At 39.3% G+C, this 17,800-nt stretch overlaps 1 protein-coding gene across 2 annotated transcripts in view; it reads right to left on the bottom strand.

The window, feature by feature from the left end:
* luzp2 (leucine zipper protein 2) overlaps positions 1 to 16,752 on the bottom strand; it is a 215,604-nt gene extending 198,852 nt beyond the window's left edge. Inside the window, exon 1 of one of the 2 annotated variants that reach the window (XM_074622445.1) lies at positions 16,502 to 16,752. In XM_074622445.1, the coding sequence (XP_074478546.1) occupies positions 16,502 to 16,563 (62 nt within the window). In that variant the 5' untranslated portion in view covers positions 16,564 to 16,752. The remainder of the gene's footprint in view (positions 1 to 16,501) is intronic. The other variant, XM_074622436.1, reaches the window with a different exon arrangement.
* Positions 16,753 to 17,800: the final 1,048 nt, after the last annotated feature.

Below are 17,800 nucleotides of genomic sequence, written 5' to 3' on the forward strand. Positions count from 1 at the left end.
ATGTTTTGTTGAATTATGCTCAAGACCACTGACAGCTGTGGAGTAAATTCTGGCAGCTCAGACACTCATCCAACCGGTGCTCTCAACACTGATCAGACCTCAATTACTCAACGACACGGTGTACCTACACGAAGGCTTACACTTAGTCCGCTGTACTGCACCAAATTAATTTCAAATTTGCTACAGTCTCAACTGCAATAACCCACGAGGGACAACTGTCGCAAAAGAGCTTGAAATGGCCCACAACAGCTCGGAAAACAAACTATAGCGGGAAGAGACTAATCTGATACAGTAATGTTGGCTTCAAACAGCCTGCTCTGTAATAATGCCTACAGGGGGGATGGGGACACGGATCCCCCTGAATGCTGTAAGAAAGCAAATCCCCGCCCCTCAATATTGTGCTCACACAACAGCTGTATGCAGCAGGTTTCGGTGCTTGTTCAATTGCCTTTACAAAAGCGGCTCTGTTGGGTGATACAGCAATGTTTAGAGTTAAACACAAGAAAGGTATCAGTCGTCAAAGACTCTGCCATATCCTTTATACCAAGGTAGAATATCTATACGTCTAAAATCTCAGTTTTTTTCTTGTTTCTTTGAATGAAATGTCCTGAAGTACCTAGATTCTTGCAGCCATCGGATTACCTGGATCAGACAAAAACAGATGTCTAGAAATGGTTGTTTAATTTATTTCCAGAAAACACACTAAATCCCAATACACATGCATGTTTATTAGGAACACCTAGGTAAAACCAATGCAGTTTAATTCAACACCTTCATGAAGGTTACACTGTTAAATTCATTTAACGACAAGTGCCTATCTATCCTCGACCAGATTGCACCGTTTAAAACTAGGCAACAAAAATCTAATAACCTCCCCTGGCTGAGTGATCACACTCAAGCCCTTAAAGGACTCTGTTGAACATTTGAAAGACAATGGAAGAACAACAAGTCCGAAATAGCACATAACACCCTTAAAAACTGCGTACTTCTGTACTTATACATGCTATTTTGAGTGCATAAGTGTGGTTAACACAGAAGTATGGCAAAGGTACCTGGATGTTGTACTCAAAACGGTCAAAATGTTAAGTGTGGAACGGATGTATCCGAATTGAGACACAGCACAAATGTTAATTTATCAGAAAGATGCAAGATCAGCTTATTTCTCTGAATTGACCCTCCGCCCTGTAAAACAAAGAAGAGCAAGCAAGCTAAAGGACACAGGGACACCTAGTGGAGTGGAGGAGTCGTCTATCTAAAAACAACCACAATCCTAAAGTGTTCTTTAGGTTAATTGATTCTGTTATTAGTGGTCCATCCATTTCTGTTCTTAAACCTGATGTTGAGCTGTCCAAAAAATGTCTTGCTCTTTTTGTAAATAAGGTGGAGAATAGCAGGTCCCAAATCCACCCTGACCCATACATTCTTTCCATTCCGCATGTTAATTCTGCCTCTTTTACCCAGTTTCAAGCCATTACAATTTCAGTGTTAGAGAGTGCAGTCTCCCATATGAACTTGTCCTCCAACATTCCAGATAATATCCCCACTAAGCTGCTCAGGGAGGTATTTTCCACTGTTAACCCTGTTATTTTGCATTTGTTTTTTAAACAATTTTCTGGCCCTTGGTTCTTTTCCAGTTTTAAGCATGCCATTGTTCACCCATTGCTAAAGAACCCTAATTTTGGACCCCCTGTCCTTACTCAACTGAGGACCAATCTCTAAAATGTGTTTTGTGTCTAACGTTCTGGAGAAAGTAATACCATCTCAACTTATATCTTTTATGAATAATAATAGTGTTTTTAACAGTTTCCAGTCTGGTTTTAGAGCAGGTCATAGTATGGAGACAGCTCTTTTCAAGGATATTAATGGCCTAATGCTGTGCTGCTTGCTCGATTTTCACTCTTATAGATGACACAGTCAATCATGGTATCCTCTTACATTGCTTGGAGACTCGGGTAGGCTCTTAGCTTATTACACTCCTATCTTTCCAACAGAACGTTTTCTGTCACCCTGGGTATCTCTACTTCCTTGACGGCTCAGTTGAGTTGTGGTGTCCCTCAAGGCTCTGTTCTTGGCCATCTTCTATTTTCTACATATATGCTGCCTCTTGGCCAGGTTATTCAAAATAATGATGTGCTTTATCATTTTTATGCTGACGAGACTCTGTTGAATCCACAGATCTTAGCAGCCGAGCAAATCTCAGAACTTGATTCTCTGATATTAAATCCTGGATGTCCCAAATTTCCCTAAATTCAATGATGATTAGTCTGAAGTCATTCTGTCCCCTTAATTCCATCAGCTGTTTTGATGCTATTCCTTCTAATCTGTCAAATACTATTAAACAGGCTTCTAGGAATCTAGGGGTGATATTTGATGCTGTGTCGATGGTCAAGTCAAACATTTTGTAATGTAATGTTTCTTCCAGCTCAAGCTAATCTAAAAAAATCTGTAATTTTTATCAATTGCTGATCTACAAAAAGTTGTACTGCATTTATTTATTTTTGGCTTGATTATTGTAACACACTGTACTCGGGTATCAGCCAAGGCTCCCTCTACCGTCTCCAGTTGGTACAAAACGCTGCTGCTTGACTCATTACCGAGACAAAGAGGCATGATCACATCACTACTGTGGTTGCCTCCCTACAATGGCTCCTTGATAGATTCCGAATTGATTTTAAAATGTTGATGCGCACATTTAAGGCCTTAAACGACCTTGCTCCGAAATACATCTCTGATTTATTGACTTGGTATGTGCCCTCTTGGCCATTGAGGTGGATTGAGCACTGCTGGTTAGTCCCAGGTCACGGTTTGTGACAAAAGGTGACCAGGCTTTTGCTGTTAGAGCCACCACACTATGGAGTCTCTAGTTTATTTTAAATAACTTCTTAAAACTTTTTTTTCTATTTGTGAAAGCTTTTGGAAATGTTTGATATACATTTTCATTTATAATGTTTTCATTCCTATTTATTTGATCTCATTTATTGTATTGTCTTGCCTGTCTTTGCCTTGTAAGAAAATGACTTTATAAAGAAATTGCATTGTTGTTTTTATTATAATGTTCAATTTCTGTTTGAGAGAAGTGTTGATTCAACTCTAAGGTCATTTTGGGGGATGTACAAAACATAGATATGTTCATGTTGGTATTTTTAAATACGTGCATGCACATGCATAATACACATGTGAGTGCATGTAAATTGTCCTTGCAGTTTAACATCCTGTGTGTTTATTGTATGAGAAATGAATAGCCTATGATATTTGGGTGATTCAACCTTTTTTACCCATTAACTGGTTGAGATTAATTATGCAATTTGTCAAAAATATAATTTTGAAGAGATGTTTTCAATATTGTCTTGTATTAATTGTAAAACAATGTTGATGTTTGGAGAATCTGAATCTGCCAAGTTTGCGATAATGACTGAAAATACTGAAGAAGATACCTAATTTTTCTACCCTTTAGCACTTTAGCTGCATGTGGTTCGTAACTCTTTGGGAACAGAATATAATTTTATACAAAAGAGATAGTTTTGCATCATACTTTTGAAAGCAGACCTAGGGCATGGTTTGTAAAAAAAATGAATTCATTGAAGTCTTCGATCCTGAATTAATAGCACAGCTGTTTGACTAGACTGCATTATTTTGCACAGGTGTTCCTGGTATTGTGCCCAGCACTTCTGCTGGAATAGATTTTACGTCACATCTCCCTTTGTTTACTGACCACTTATTCTAAGTGAGGTCTTTGCACATTTCTAATCATCCCCGAGGTTTTAAGCCTCCAGGCAAATGTTGTTGTTAACAAGTCTTTTTGCTTAAATTCCACTTGAACCATCAATAGGTTAGAATTTGGAAGCTATAGCCGAGCATTAAACCTAACCTGCATTACCCTTCACTACATATTTGCGTGATTATTGCTCAGGAAAATAAATGCTAGAATTTATTAAACAAGGGTGACGGATGTTTTTCTGAGATGAAAGAATGACAGGCATCTTTGAAATGCTGCCTTGGCTTTTAAAGTGTAGATAAATCAGAACAAATGATGGGGGAAAATAATAAAAGAGCAGCTACTAATGACCGCTTTAACAAAGCAGAGACGTCTCAGTAGACAGCGACAACAGAACTAGAGCGCAGACAAACGCTGTGACACAATAAATATATTGATAAAAAGGATCAACCACTGAGTGCTCTCTGTTTTTTCTTACATGATCTAAGCATTGTGTGTAAACCTGTATTATTTATGATTCTCATCTTCTGTTCAATCCAAAACCAATAACTCCACATTTCTCTGATCCCTCTAATATTTTGTGTGTAATGCCTCTGAGCACTTTGGTTCATTCCATAGTGAGCCAATTAAACTGCAGAAAAGAGCGAAAACCGGGGAACGGGTAGATTGCTGGTGGCAGTTTGATGATTAGAGGAGTAGTCTGTGACTGAGAGCTGATCCCAAGAAACATACGGATGAGAAAACAAAGGTGGGGAAGGTGAACATGTAACCCCCCCCACCCCCCACCCCCATTCTACCCACTGATAACTACTGTAGAGCAAGCACTAGAGTCACTGCTTCAGTGGAGCTGTTCAATAGAAGACCATGTGATCTGTGAAGGGCAGCTCCCTGGTGTGAAAGAGTGTAACTTTATGAATGTGAAACACGGTGTTGCTGGGAAAGACACTCTCTGCTTAGCAACTCCGTTAAATATAAGTGAAAAAGCTACAGCAGCTGGGACGCAAGGATGAAGAAAATCATTGAAATGGCAAGAAACTCCCTCATCGAATGGCAGAGAAAATGTCTTGATGGATATGTTTATCATGAGTACAAGAAGATTGAAATGTAATATGTCAAGAGAGTGTGTTTGCCGAGTCCAAACTGTCCAGGATCACATATAAATGTTAAACTAATAAGACTTAATGACCTTTCTTGATGAAACATCAATTTTGAATTTGCACTGAACTTGCCCTCAGAAATACGCTACTGTATTCTGCTCATGTAAAAGTGTTTCTGCATATGAAAGGCAGTGTTTTTCTTGAGCCTATGTAGAAACTATTGTTAAACGTGGCTATCAATCTTTAGCTGTTAACGTCAATTTAAGATTCTTCTCTTAACACTGTCTGAAAATACAAGTCAGTATCATTCAGTAATGTGACTGCAAAGATCAGTGTCGTCATTTAAATCATTTAAATTCTGTGTAAAGCGCGTCTCATGACATTAAAACTGGCTATATTAAAATGCTGAATGATTCAGCACTGAGGCAAAATACTCCACTGGAATATTAAAATACAAATGAGTAGCTGCCTGATTCTGATTCTGACTCAATCCACTCAACCCACGTTTCAAATATCCAACAAAGTCCAATAACACAATCCAAAATGTAAATGTTTGTATAACACAATGCGCCACAGCCATCTTCTTACTTGTAAACTTTGCATTTGTGTATTATTATTTGTATTTGTAATAATTATGCGGTCATACAATGAGAAAAATAGAAATACCACCTTGCGGTTGTATGCTTCCATCAAAGAGTCAAGTTGCAGTTTAGATCCATGTCTGTCCAAAATGTCATCACTTCATCATTCTATCTTGTTAGACGTGTGTGTTAAATTATAATTAGCATATGAATTATTGAGTTTTGGCCAAAAATCTGTTTTATGAGGTCAAAGCGACCTTTGACCACCACATTCTAATCAGTTCATCCTTAACTTCAAGTGTATGTTTGTGCCATAATGCAATTCCCTCAAGGTATTCCTGAGATATTGCTGTCACAAGAATGGGATGGATGTGAGGTCAAACTCTAGTCAGTTCATCCTTGAGTCTAAGTGGACATATTGTGCTAAATTTGATGAAATTCCCTCCAGGTGTTTCTGAGACGTCTTGTTCAGGAGAATGGTACGGACGGACAGACGTAAAGACAGACGACCCGAAAACATATTGCCTCCGGGCAAGGCTGTCGCCAGCGCGGAGGCATAAAAAGTATGGAGGCATAAAAAGTATGGAATTAAACTGCATCAAGACATGTCAAGAATCGTTTGTACTGGAACTGTAAAACTACGTCAAAATTAAAACAGAATTGCAACCTAGAAGTTCCCAGCCTCAACATTTGTTGAGCTTTAAAAGTACTTGGAGCTGCAATGATTGATTGATTGGTCGGTCAACAGAAAAACAGCTACTTTGATAAGGTTTGAAGTTGAATTTATAAACGATTAATCGTCAATTATAAGCAAAAAATGCCAAATATTCTCTGGTCCCAGTTTCTCCAATATGAGGATTTGCAAACTTCTCAGTTTGATATCATTGTCAACTCAGTATTATGGGGGTTTCGGACTGTTGGTCGGACATAACAACACATTTTATGGCATCACTGATGACTCTGGGAAAGTGTGAAGGGCATTTCTCACTATTTCCTGTCACTTTATAAACCAAGCGATGAATCGATTAATAATCAGTAGATTAATCGGTAATGAAACAATCACTATAGTTGGAGCCCAATCAACTTCACTGTTATGACTGTGTGAACTGATTCAGAGGTTTTCTGTCTTGGGGACTTAGAGAGACTATTAATAAATGAATATCTAAACAGAACAACTAGCATCAGAAAGTACAAAACAAAGGCAAGACCTTGCATGTATTTAAATCAGACTGCACTGACACAGATGACACATTAAAACCGAATGAAATCATAATGCATGGAAGATAAATACAAGTTGACTTAAATCTAAAGGCCATGACTGACATCTACATTAAAGAGCACATGAAAGGCCCCGAACGTCAGCCTATATGCGTGAGGAAACAACTGAAGCATTCTCCCTTAGCTTCAAATGGAATAGCTGCTCGGCAACAACAACAGAGGCATTTTATATGTGGTGCTGCCGTGATGAAGGATGCTGCTCAGCTTTTGTTTTATTACTGTTATACATCTTAGACTTCACTGTAAAACAAAAAGCCAAGCCTTCTGCTAATGACTCATCACTGAAAGAACATGAGCATCATGTTTACAGGGTCTGAGCAATTAAGTGTCTGCCAATTAACAGCGACTGTGACAACCCAACGCTCATATCTATACCGACAGCGGCTAAGGAGTGGAATAAAGTGCCGGTTGAAACAGCAATAAAGATTCACATCAAAACTATAGCATCCTTAAATCAACAGCATTATTAAATTTGAGGTGCGTAGAGAAGACATCAACACAATGAGTAGAAAAACAAGCTTTTGAGCAGTAACAAAGTGGAAGTCTCTTGGGATGGAAATGCTTGTTTTGATAAGAATTGGATCATTTCAAAGCTGCACTAATCAATATTTTCATATTAACAATGGATCAAATGACTTTGTGTGATGTGAAAGGTGTTGCTAGTAGCGATAAGCCCACAGAGAATTATCACCCGACTCTGCAGCTGCCCTTCAGAGTGTTTCAGCATTTTTCAGCTCTGTTTTGAGTTTCCAGCAAGCAAGCTCAGCTCTCAACCTCGTTCCCAGGTGCAGTAGGCAGCTGTTTTCAGCAAAAGAAAAACTCTTAAAACCCACTCTTCGTTCCTACCCAGCAGCAAACTGCAGCAGATGAAGTTGGTGAGTACCTGTGTGAACATCTAGCAAGCTAAAGAGACAAATATGTTGGAGACCAAACCAGAGCTAAAAGGGTATAGCAATCTCAGAACCCATCGGCTTCCAGTCTGACAACGGATAAGACCCGGGGCAAAGGGCTATATTTGTAGGGGTTCTGTAGTGGCCAGCAGATACAGTCCGATTAGCAACTTGACATGCAAGACTGGAGCTGAAGTTGAGAGACGATGTGTACGTTCTGATTGTTTCACAAGTAGCCAGTTTACAAGCTAATTTTGAACCAATAATAAGCTAAATCACTGTCAGACGATAGTTGGTGGGTTCGAGATTGTATTTCGGCCAATGCGTTCCGTCCCTTCACGCGGATTGTTAACCTGCATTCATTAAATGCAAATTAATTGCACATTTTTTTTATCTGTTCAAATGTACCTTAAAGGGAGATTTGTCAAGTATAGTACCCATTATAGTTACAGTGGCAGTAGGCAGTAGTTTTTTGGCATCATTGGGCAAAAATTCCATAATAACCTTTCAGCATATTGTAATTCAAGTGTTCTGAGAGAAAACTAGACTTCTGCACGGAACTTGCCGTTCCTTCACCAGATTTCACAATGGCGGCGGCGTCACAAACTTTCTAATTTTACAGCTAAACCGTGCACTACAAGATGATTCTGAAAACATTTGAGGTGAGAAATAGACATTAACGTAACATAATATTGATTCATATTTGATCTTCGCTGCCTAGTTTGACCATTTGGTCAGAGTTTGCGAGTGATTGACAGCCGGCTCTCATAGACGGCAGCTGGACAGCAGACCTCAGATCCACTCTTACTGCTCGTTTTTTTCCTGTATGTGAAATCTTGCAGATGCCGTTAGGAGCACTGGAGGACACCAGAGGACACAGAGGCACATGATTTTATTCAGGTAACCTGTTTCATGTACTACTGTCACGATATAGCGACCGTTGTCAACATGTGCAGCGGAACCAAACGCCAACAGCTGTGACAAAGCGTCAGTATTAAACACCCCAAGAATGAGAACGTGCTTGTTAAGATCGAGTTAATGGCAGGTGAGATACGTCAAACAAACACTACACTCACTGTTCCAATACTTCAGACATGTTTTGACTATAAAAAAATCCCAATACTCTTTATTGCATGATGACAGAATAACAGCCTGCTAATGTCTGTTGATTTGTGATTCCTCCCTCAGTCATATCATCCCGAACACGCTCCTTTATACACCAAGCAAACATCCAGTTTCCCGTATCCCACATTACAGCATGATGCTATTCAATGATAAAACTTTGTGTTCCAGGAAGCGCGATAGCAAAGTAATCGCACTTTCAGTGTTTGAAGAGTAAACACTGCTGTCATTTCAAATGTCTTCTGAGAGCAGCGAGAGCAACAGCACAGTACCTGAAATGTGGCCTTGAATATAAAGCGTCCTGGCTACTCTTCATCCCGCACTGATCCTGGTCCTTTTAATTACTTTCTCATTTGTAGGAGCCACCCAAGGTTCTGTTTATTGTAGCCCACTTCATTACTGTCATGTGGCCAATGTGGTTGCCATGGTGTGACCATTATGCCGTGTCCTTTGAATTTCAATTATCATCCACAGTCAGATTTTTTGCCGAGGACATTACCCGGCTGCACAAATATAATTTTCTCTCATCTTGAGGCGTCCAGCTACCCCTGAAAGTCACATTAATAATCATGTCTCTGCTATATTGTAGATGTCATTTGATGGCGTGAAAAACAGAGTGGGGGATGTGAAATAGTGACATTTTTTTTTTTTTATTCCTCCGTGTAATTTTCGCACAAATGTTTTATGTTGCATGGGCGAAATCGTGACACAGATCGCTGCGGCGCATTAAATGTCGCTCAGAGGTTGCCCTTGCGCGGTCATTAAACAGATGCCCATCTCGTAAGGTGCCCAATCACTCACGTCAGACACTTTAACCACTTTCCACCAAACTGCTGCTCTGCAAAATGCATAAATGTTTACACGAGGGGTGTCAGCTCAAACATGCCAGGCTCCTGCGATGTCTTTTCGGTATAAATAAAGCACCAGTTCATTTAGATAATGATGGAGCTCTCACTCAATAACAATCGAGGCAAATGGCAACACAGCCGAGCCCCACTTAAAGAAAGAAAATATAGGAGAGCGTTTTTTCACCCTAGTGCTAAACAACGCCCAGGGATAAGAGCCGGATTATTTCCACTTAGTCATTATCCCTGCTAACCATTTGCAGTCCATCAGTGTATAGATTGACATTACCGTCTCCCTCGGGTCAACAGTTAGGTCTAATTCCACATGTGCTTCTCACTTGACCTCTAGTCAATTCTCAGTTCCCCAATGTGTGAATATTTGTGAACAACCTCAACTCCGTGCGTTTCCTCTCGACATTATAAAGTGCAAAGCAAACAAAATTCCACACCGCGAGTGCTCGTTCAAAGAGACATCATGTTGAGTTTCTCTCCGCCACTGTACGTCTTGTTTGAATTTATTCGCTGTCACTCGTACGAAAGTATTGATCGGATGCAAATGATGATCTGTGGAATGTTTCCAACTCAGCAAACATGTGACAGATTGAGACAAAGAAGGCGTCCGCTGTTGTGATGAATGAACAGGATTTTCCAGAGCGTCAGTGCCGTTGTTACAGGAAAATAAAAAGCATCTAAGAGCAGTATGTAAGCCATTCACAAGCTAAACACATGCAATATCATCCAAGGGTTTTTATACTCTTAATTGGAATCGATGGAACAATAGTATTTCCTCCACAAATGTAATCGATTAAAATATTTAATTAAAAAAATGTAAAATGAATCGCAAAATGTACAAAAATGTTCAAAACCAAAGTTCAAAATCAATGTACCTTAAAGGGAATTTGTCAAGTATTTAATAATCTTATCAATATGGGAGTGGGTACTTATGCTTGCTTTATGCAAATGTATGTATAAATGCATTATTGGAAATCAATTAACAACACAAAACAATGACAAATATTATCCAGAAACCCTCACAGGTACTGCCTTTAGCATAAAAAATATGCTAACATGGCAAACTTCAGCCCAACAGGCAACAACAGCTGTCAGTGTGTCAGTGTGCTGACTTGACTATGACTTGCCCCAAACTGCATGTGATTATCATAAAGTGGGCATGTCTGTAAAGGGGAGACTCGTGGGTACCCATAGAACCCATTTACATTCACATATCTTGAGGTCAGAGGTGAAGGGACCCCTTTGAAAATGGCCATGCCATTTTTTCCCTGCCAAAACTTAGCACAACTTTGAAGTGTTATTTAGCCTGCTTTAGCAACAAGCTAGTATGACATGGTTGGTACCAATGGATTCCTTAGCTTTTTTTAGTTTCATATGATACCAGTATCTTCACTCTAGCTTTAAAACTGAGCCTGCCACAACCTAGAAATAGCAAGTTGCGTTATTGCGTTAACGAAATTAGTGGCATTAAAACAAATTTGCGTTAACACGTTATTAACGCCTTAACTTTGACAGATCTAGTAATAATCCAATCAAAACATGCTCTAAAACATATTATAATCTTAATTTGATTGTATGATATTCATGCATGTTTTTTATGTTCCTTAAATTTAAAACTCATGTTTCATTGCGTTGGACAAACAATTCGTTGACTATAAAAACAAGATGTTTTTTTTTATCTTGGTAAGAGTGCTCTCGACCACTCTGAGCAATGTTCTCTTACCTAAGAGAAGAGCAAAACAAAGAAAAAAATTGGTGAATCTCATAAATCAATGGTTATTAACAATAAAAGAACAAATCGTGGATACGAAGAAATATCAGTGGAAGTTTGTTCTCATATCGCTTCATTCATGAGGCCATTTGGTTTGATTGCTTTCATGATATTCATGAAAGGATATAAGGATAAGAGACTGGTATTATAAAAGATTATCATACAAGGAAAATGCCCAAGGTCAACATCATCACATAGGACTAATTATAATCCTGTCTCCATTATGAATTGCTACATCTTATAAACTATCTTCCTTTTCATGTCTGACCCCAACATTAAGGAGAGACTCCATTTAATTTACAATAATGCTCATATCCACAGGCAGATATTAAGATAAAGCAATACGGCTGCATCTACACTCTGTGTACAAACCGAGTCTCTCTTTAGTCCGTTTAATTGCCGTCCAAAACACTCATAAATATTTGATGCTGCGGAGATCCCACCAGATATCACCGTTTCCAAAGAAGAGACTGCTAAGGTAAGAGACATCAAAGATAGTGTCAAGAAAATGTGTCATATATGTTTCAAGAAACACTCTGAAAGGGAATATTTGAAAGCGTAAAGAGGTGGAGCTGTTTGATCTGTATAGAGAAGAGAAAACAAGCCAAAATGCAGAAGAGCAGCCTCACTGTAGCATGCCTCCCAACCCTGACCCGGAGGTGGACAGTCATATCTCACGGGACGAGTGTCAATGCAGCCTTGTGTTCTGGCTGAGTACCAATTGATTTCTGCAATGACACATAGCCCTGCACCGCCATAATGTGGCCTCAATTCATTAAAATCAAATCAGTCCTAATCAAGCTCTCATATGAGCAGAGACCGGCGAGCAAAATAGTTAATTTTACACATTTTATAGAGATAATGAAAAAGCATATTCCATAATGTTCAAAAGTGTGAATTCCTGTAACATGTTTATGTTTTTTTGGAATGTATGTCCATGTTTTAGCGTTCATAATAACACGGAGTAAGCCAGCAGAGACGCCTTTTGGATTTGAAAGCTATAAAACAGAATTAAGCGTATAGACCAAAGGCTTAACAAAATGCTGCTATCATGCATCAAAATTGAAATGGTTCCTATTTCATTAATTCTCGTTCCTTAAGGCGACTCTATCAGGTCACACAATGGAGGTTGCAGTTAACATATGAAATGGATTCTCTCACGCACCGCTGATGTGATGATAGCGAATCAAGCAAAGCGAGGCAGAGCAATAGACTAGACAGCTCGAGTCACAATTCATTTTTGCTGCTGCGGATACACCTTGCGGTCGGTCTCTTCAATGTTGCAACAAAAAAGTGAGGATGTCACAAATGATAAGCCTTGTGTGGGCCCCTTGACCTCCAGAATAACAACAAATATATGACAGGAGCTTGAGGAACCAATCAACTAAAAAAAAAAAGGAAAGGGAGTTTGGAGTACGGGCTAGATCAAAAGCAGCGTTCCCTGGGTTTGCTTGTGGTTTTGATGACCAGAAAAGAAAGTAAAGATGAATATCTATAAATATTTTGAGTTTGGAATAACATACATCAAAAAAAAAGTGGAGCAAAAGTCTAAAATTATGTAGTGCTTCTAATAAAATCTGACTATGTCAGCAATAATAAAAAACATTTTCAAGAGCTTTATGGTAACTGCATCACTGCCAACTGGTATTGCCTCAGCAGGACCACTCTAGGGCGGCGCTAGATCAAAAGACAACACAGCAGGATAATACAGTAGATAAATAATTAAATATGTGCTTTTATTCTATTAAAATAGCATAGCTAATTCGGTATGTTTGACAGGGAGACAAAATGCATATCAACCACTGCAGGAGGAGCAGAACAATGAAGGAGCAGACAAAGTGTTATGGATCAACTAGTTTGACCTTTTTATTTAATCCATCCATGGACGCTTGTAGTGATGACAAATCTTTAGAAACAGTAAAATAACATTTTGCTGATGCCTTATGCAATCCTCCTTTTCAATAAAATTAAGGATATGCACCGATCAGACTTTTTCATTCCCGATACCGACAGCGATATCCGGGCTTTGGGTGTCGGCCGATACAATATCAGTGTTTGATTAATAAGCTGTATGGCTCACTGTGTGGAAGTCAATGGGATAATTATTTTTATGAGTAAGGCAACATCAGGCTTGACTTAAAGATTGCTTTCCTAACTTAAAAAAATGTGCGTAGACATTTAATTTTAGATATAGAATAGTTCTAGAATTTGTTGGCGTAGCAAGAGTGAGATTCATCCAAACAGCTGACATGTTTGTACTTAGCTCTCTCGGCTATGCGGTCTACCGGCATGCTGCTGATGCAAATAGTAGTACGGACATGTGGAATCAAGACATAAACATATAATTGAATTGAATAGATCGACCCCAATTTCACCGTAACCGGACACGGACATTTTGTGTGTAATGGGTACGCATTTTAGCCTTTTTCGTGTGCCATTTGTACGCCACGCAAACGTCCGCAAGTTAGGTTTCGGTAAGAAGATCACTGACTTAGATTCAGACAAGAAAACCACTTAGTTAGGGAAAGGGAAAATGTCATGGTTGGGCTTGAAATAAGCAAGTAAAACATGCACGGAAACAACGTAACACAACTACAGAAAACACGTTACAAACATCACTGACATAACTTACAAAACAAAACATCGGTCAACAACGGTCTCGAACACAAGTCTCCTGGTTAAAAGTCCAGTGTTTGTTGGTCACTAACTCTTACCTTAGTAAGAGCGGACGCATTGACATTGCAGTCAGTTCAGGATACATGGGGTACAAATGACACGCGTAAATCAAGAAAGGCGTACTAATGGCACACTATATGCCTTGCTCATTATCGTGGCATTTAGACACCTTTTTGTGCGAATGAACTGCTCGTTGATACCCAATCCAGTTATTTGAGTATCAGCCGGATATCAGATATCAGTATCAGATATGTGCATCCCTATTAAAAACTGAAAAACATGGGCATCTAAAGACTCATAGCCCTGAGTAAAACCTTGTGACAAACACAAATGCTACCAGCCAATCCATTTTGCCATCAAGCCACTTCTCATTTTAGCTTTATCTCTCATATAGACACGTGTCTTGTACAAACAGTACAGCCAGATCAATATGTGATAATAGTAATAGAAAAAAATATATAAATGTAATATAAAATGAAAACACCTTTCAATATGAGTGTGAAAGTTCATGGTTAATTATAAACGGTAAAAAAAACAAATTCAATAACTATATTTCTTTACGAAGGTCACAGGATGTAAACTGAGAAAACCCTATTCACTCAGGAAGAAGCTCCAGAAACAGCTAGTACAGGATTTTGAGTTAAGATATTGTTTGTCAAAGCTTTCAATATATTGCTATTTACTACCCCAAACACCCCAAAATGCAGCCTCAAAATGACTATAGAGTTCAATCAACAGATGAAATGATGTAAAAAGAACCTCCGTGTAACATTGCTTGCTTCTCTTACTTGTAATCAGAGCCTATTTATAATTTAAATTCCCCCAAAATTATTGTAATTTTTTTCCAAATTACAGCATTTTAGCGGGTCATTGCCTCCTTTATAGGCAAATTAGACAGATGTGTTGCAGATCCATTTAGGACCTGGCGCATGTTTAGTTTTATTTCTGCTATTTTAGGTCACAGTCGAGGCATCACCTTTTGCCCGGGAAAACCCCTCTGCCTTTACCAAAACGCAGCCTTCCGAGTTGAGTTTAGAAGCAAACAAATTCAGCGCAGATTATTTCTGTGTTCTGGTAATTACCTTTCATGACATTCCCCCTCAAGAGGTAACACTCAATCTGTGCTGACCTGCCAAATTACCACCGTAATGCCTCCCTCTCCAATTAGCACCCAAAAGATCACCTCGAAGGCTGACGATGGTACACACTATGTAAAAATAAACCTTGAGACACAAACTGTGTTTTAGGAAATCAAACTTAATCAAGCACATTGTTAGTTCCCAAAAAAAAATTGCTTAACAAGTCTATCTGTATGCACAATAAAACAAGACGGTGATAAAACAGACTGTTTCCAAAAGCTGCTGCCTGATGGTTATTTATGTATTTGCCGTTTGTGAGCATTATCATTGTAGTTGAGTAAAAGGGCGTGTTAGTGCTTAATTTGCTGACGACTAACTGCCAAAGGTTAACACATCAATACAGCCCCTAGTTATATGACTCATACATCATCAGTGTACCTTTCTGGTATTGACAAAGATTTAAGATTTAGGCAATAACATTGATTTCTTTCTTTACAAATCTCAATCTTATGTAAAAGCCTGAGGCAAAAGTAATAACTCACATAGAAGCCAGTCATGTATAAAATGCAGCTATTTCTCTATTTAGTTAACATCAACAATAGAGTTTGATGCCATTTTTCTCCATGTGCACATATTCCTCAGCATCCAACTAATTCACCAAGAAAAGATGACGACAGCATCAAACTGTTTTTTTGGCCACTGAGGAGGAACGAGAAAGGCAAGTTTTTATAATGCATGCCATCCTGCGTGTGATGTCTCCATGGTATATAGTCAAAGCCTTGGGTTTCCTCTAACGGCTCTCATTAAGGCAGTGGTGTCAGCCACTGGCAGAGAAGAAGGATGATTTTATCAATGATTTAATTAATCATCAAAACTCCCCCCCTCTCCACATTCCCTCTTATCCATTCTTCTTGCCCATCACTCTCCCTTCAGCTCCCTCCGAAAGCCTTACGTCGCACACACATAGAGTCGCACGCACACACACCTGCTCTTTTTCAAGACACTGCAACACAAGTAGCCTTGTCCTTTCTCTCTCAGTTTCCCCCTGACTTCAACTTGCTCCCTTCCCAGTCCAGCAGACAGCAAAAGTCCCAAAAAAGCAATGTCACCACTATTCAGGAGGCATCGCGTTCAGTGAATTAGCACCACAAAAGGACAACTGTCTCTCAGCCTGCCCAGAACTGACAGAGATAATAGCCTAGTTCAACAGAAAAGCTCTTCCTCCCTCCTTTCAAGTCCCCAACATGCTTAGCGCACACAGAGAGAGATCCTCTGCCATTGGACGAATTAAGGCTTCAGCATTTGACAGGACTGAACAGACCTTCAGATTAGTAATCTAAGATTGCACGCTTTGGACCCTCTTTTGTTCCAGAGTCCCTAGCCGGGTAAAAACTGACAAAAACAAAGACGACCTTTCTTCTTCTTTATCTCTTACCTGGTGTTGAGGCTTAAAGCTGGATAGAGAAGCAGTAAGCAAATAGCTTGGATGAATTTCATAGCTGTCTCACACTCCCGTTCCTTCTCCCTTCTCAGATGCTTCCCCCGTGTCTCTCTCCTCGACTCTCTAGCTCTCCCACTGGCTGCCTGGTTTTTTTTAGCGCACTCTCTCTCACACACACTCACACACACGCACCCAGACACACAAGCGGCGAGGCAGACAGATGCAACACAGTGGCTCGGCGAGAGGGAGGATCTCTGGCTTTAAATAACACAGGGACACGGACCGACTTGCTAATGGAAAGGAGCGGGTGGGGCTGAAATCAAGAGAGGGAGATGTGGGAGTGATATGATGTCAGCGCACCGTGCAGCTTCAGCTATTGGCGAGAGGCATTCTTGCCATTGTTTGGTGCCGGTTGTTTCCTCCAACAATACACCTCTCCATTCATTTCATTCTGCACTGCTTACTACCTGCAGTCTGATAGGTGGAGATACAGCAAAACATTCAGAGGAAAGAGTGGGCAGCCCGAGTCAGAGCAAACACTCAAGGGGTTAACAGTTCAGCTACAGCAAAGTCAGTTAAGGCAAGACACTAATAGATTTAAAGTGTAATTAGTGATGAAGCTCTGTACTTCAAACAGAAGGCAAGGTTGGTTAGGTTGTTAGTTAATGACAATGAAACAAAAAAAATCAATTACCTTTAATTACCCAAACTAATTGAAGTGCGATGCCAAGTACTATATGATTTTTTTCTCTCTTTGCTTTTTTTCTTTATTAGGTTTTAATGTGTTTTCATTTGCTTTCCAGATAAAGAACAAGTGAAGTGATGCATTTGGCTACACTTGAATAGTTTTCTAGTAGAAAGTAAAAACTTGCTAAAATCAGTATTTAAAACAGAAAAAAGTGTCATCTCAGAAAACTAAACTGAAACTAATATAATACAATACAATTCTAAAAGAAAGAGAGTTAGATCTTAGAAGGTTAAACAACGTAGAATAAGTAGGAATATAATTTAGTATTGAAAGATATTTAAAAAAAATAATGATTTAAAATAAACTTCAAATTAAATCTTAAGATGGTACAATTGTTGCATGGTTTCCAGACTCTTGAATCCAACCTACTCCGCCGAGTTCGAGTTGACTGATTTGTCTGGCATCATGACATGAAACAGTGGTTTCTCAGTTAAAAACCAACTGAGTCAATGAGCGCTGCAGGGGGGACTAACGATTAGCCAATCGGCGCCAGAGGCATGACTAACGCCATTGTCAAGCTGTTATGAAGCGTTGTCAAGCTGTGC

Source organism: Sebastes fasciatus, chromosome 2, assembly GCF_043250625.1.
Source record: "Sebastes fasciatus isolate fSebFas1 chromosome 2, fSebFas1.pri, whole genome shotgun sequence".
Taxonomy (NCBI): domain Eukaryota; kingdom Metazoa; phylum Chordata; class Actinopteri; order Perciformes; family Sebastidae; genus Sebastes; species Sebastes fasciatus.